Source organism: Nuphar pumila, chromosome 17 (genome assembly GCF_984573655.1).
Source record: "Nuphar pumila chromosome 17, dmNupPumi1.hap1.1, whole genome shotgun sequence".
NCBI classification, from domain to species: Eukaryota; Viridiplantae; Streptophyta; class Magnoliopsida; order Nymphaeales; family Nymphaeaceae; genus Nuphar; species Nuphar pumila.
This window is the reverse complement of record NC_143265.1, coordinates 80,122,289-80,125,489: the sequence shown is the minus strand read 5'-3', so window position 1 is coordinate 80,125,489 and position 3,201 is coordinate 80,122,289. Positions and strand designations below refer to the sequence as shown.

Genomic DNA, 3,201 nt, shown 5'->3' with positions numbered 1-3,201 from the left:
TCATTGATGACCGATTTAACAGATGATGAATTTTACCAACAGCAGCAAAAAACGAAGGAGAAAAACTTTGCACCAATCAAGAAAAAAGAGAGAAAAAAATGGCCCAAAAACTGTCATGGTTTTTTACGTACAGCTGTGTCCGTGGAAAAATATCCAATAGCTTTTGTCTCTTTCCCTATCTCAGAGACGTGTAAAACACAAAATTTAGAGAGAGAGAGAGAGAGATAAATGGGTTGAACAAACAAAATACTATTGAGATCAAACAAAATTTATCATTGATAACCAATTTACAGCAAAAGAATATGGAGCTCTAAATTGTAAGAATCTCACAAACCCATGTAACGAATTTTACCACATAAAAGAACATATTAAAAAGAGAAAAAACCATACCCCCCAAGAAAAAAAAAGTGTTCCAGAGATAACACTATCATGTTTTTTACATACACTTGAAGCTACGGAAACAAAAGCCAATCACTCTTCCTTCTTTCTCCATCTTAGAGACGTGTAAAACACATAATCTAGAGAGAGAGAGAGAGAGAGAGAGATCATGAACGGGTGAAGAAGCCGAGCCCACCGACCGTGCCGGGTCCGAACCCGAGGCAGCCCAGGAGGCCCCTCCTGTACGGCAGGAAGGTCCGCCTCTTGAGCTCCTCCGACACCGCCCGGTTGGCCGCGTAGTGGAGCTCGTGCGGAGACCTCCTTTCGCTTCCGGCCGGACCCCCCGTCGATCGGAAGCTCAAGTTCTTCGCGTCCGACTTCTTCGCCCTCCCCTCCGACGCGCTCCTGAACAGCAGGTCCTTCAGGCTCCACCTCTTGCTTTCCTTCGACAACGACGACGCCTTCAGCCCCTCCGGCTCTTCTCCGGCGCCGAAAAACCCGGTCCGCAGCGGCGACAGTGAGCGGGTGCGCGTCCTCCGGCCGCGCTCCTTCTGGCCGTCGGCCTTCCGAGTCTCCGCCGCCGCCGCCTTGAACGGATCAAAATAGTCCGCCGGCGACCGACGGTAGGGAGGGGCGGAGACCTCCGGAAGCTGAAGCCTCGACGGGGGCTTGAGCGGCCGGATCTTGCCCTCATGGAAGAGCTCGTCGGCCGTAGAGATCGCTAGTTTCTCGGATAATGGGCCGCTGAACTCGAACTCGAAGTCGTCGGGGACGGGGTCGTCCTTGGATGCTTTGGGCTTGCCCGGGGAGTCCTCCCAGAGGAAGGGCACGACGGCGGAGTGGCCTCGGCTCGGGCTGGTGGGCGCGCTGAAGTAGAACACGCCTCCGACCCCGCCCCGGCGCGCCGGGCTCGACGGCGCGGTGGTGAAGGGGGAGGAGCACGCGCTGCCGTCAAACTGGAAGCCCGTTGGGGGAGGCACTGGCCGGACGACCTCCATCCTTTTTCCTGGCCGGAATCCGGTGGCTCTCAGTGGGATGGTTTCGTACCTACCTGGCCTTAAAGAGAGAGGGTGGTGGGGATTTAACGGTAGGCAGAGAGAGAAGAAGAAAGTTCAGAGAAACTGCGGAGCTTGACTGGCGGCGCCTCCTTAAGAAACTTCTTTGTGCATTCCTATGACTCCACGTGTTATCCTTGGTTGGTGAGAACTGATCCTATCGCAGGACATCTGATGGGAATCTATCATATATCGATCCTAGCCGTCCAGATACATGGTTTGACGGCTAGAATCTGACGTGTGATGGACTAATGGATTGTTGGTAGGGGTGGACATCGGACCAGGTATCCAACAGGTTGTCAGGTATGGGTGTCAATGGATCCTGTTTGGTTCGGACTTAGGTGGCATCAAACCCAGATATGATTTGAGATGATGGTATCGGGTCCGGGCTCAGGTCTAATCTGATCTACCATAAGATAAATCATACCCGGATCCTATACAGATTACATAAATCATACCCGATAAAATGATATTTTTTTATTTTTTTATTGAAAATTATGAATCTTAGTCGAAACTCAGATCGGGTCTGAGTCTCACATGAAATCTCACAAACCATACTTGGCTCCATATTATAATCAGAACCTTTGACTCTGATCCGGATACAAACAGAACCTCCTTTTTTATCATCAAACCCTGATTATATATGGGTTGGATCTGGGTCAAACCCTGACCTAATTATAACTCATTTAGGCTAGGATATGTGTTCGGCCTGTTCACCTATAATCGGGTCCGGCTGTGCCAGCCTAATGTCCACCCATGGCGGTAAACTGATAACTTGAGTCGGCTCGAAGTTAGGTCGGTCCTGTTTGAGTCCAAAATTGTTGGATATGAAAATTGAGTCGGATATGGTTGCTTCATGCTTGATGGATACCCACATCTTGTATATATCCGGTATGAGCATTGTGGGAGCAGTTCCGGTGAAACAGTGGAAAAAGGTAAAACCGATTGGTTTTACACCCAATTCTATCAAGGATTTGATTTCCAGGTTCGAATATGGATCAATGAAGACCCAGTTATACAAACTCCGGGTCTCACACGTGATTAGACATGGGCACCCGTATCTGATAATATGGTTCGGATCTTGACCGAACATTTTTTAGGACTATGACCGCTACTCCTTATCCAAGAGTTCAGGCGTGGATTGCTGGGCAATCTTTTGTTACACGTCAGCCATCATTCATCATCTCCTTGACATTACGGAAGCGGATCAGGTCATGCTGAACATGAGCGTTTTTGGTCATGCTGACATCGTGACCATCCGATTTGCATTTTAAAAAGCTCAAAAGTCAATAAAACCACGTGGCATTCATCCAAAATGCAAACAGACGGCCACGATGTCAGCATGAGCAAAAACGCTCATGTTCAGCATGACCTGATCTGCGCCCAGACATCACAGGGCTCATATAGTAAAGCACGCGGTTAGCGGGTCACGGTGGAACGGTGACGAGTCCAATGAACCGAACATGAGGGTGATGAGTTGACTTGAGTTGACGAGCTCGAGCTAAAATGAGCTGAATTTGATCTGGCTTTCTATCTGACCGTACAGATATGTTCTACAAGCCTGATTTTATAGGAATACCAAATTCTAATACACAGATAGGTTTTTATAAGGTTTAAAAAAATTGATGGCCTAAGATTTTTTTAAATATTCAAGGCCAAAAAATCATATTTTTTTATCAAAAAAAACATGATCTAAGCATCATTCTACCTTATAAAGTTGTTTGTTTGATTTTTCTAGGGTTTGATAATCGCCCTTTGCCCTTCATGC

At 47.8% G+C, this 3,201-nt stretch overlaps 1 protein-coding gene across 1 annotated transcript; it reads right to left on the bottom strand.

Annotated features, from left to right (window-relative positions):
- Positions 1 to 252: 252 nt before the first annotated feature.
- LOC149812418 (uncharacterized) lies at positions 253 to 1,449 on the bottom strand. Its single transcript, XM_089993523.1, has one exon. It carries the CDS (start codon positions 1,374 to 1,376, stop codon positions 546 to 548), a length of 831 nt encoding a protein of 276 aa, XP_089849649.1. The 5' UTR covers positions 1,377 to 1,449; the 3' UTR covers positions 253 to 545.
- Between the last annotated feature and the right edge of the window lie 1,752 nt (positions 1,450 to 3,201).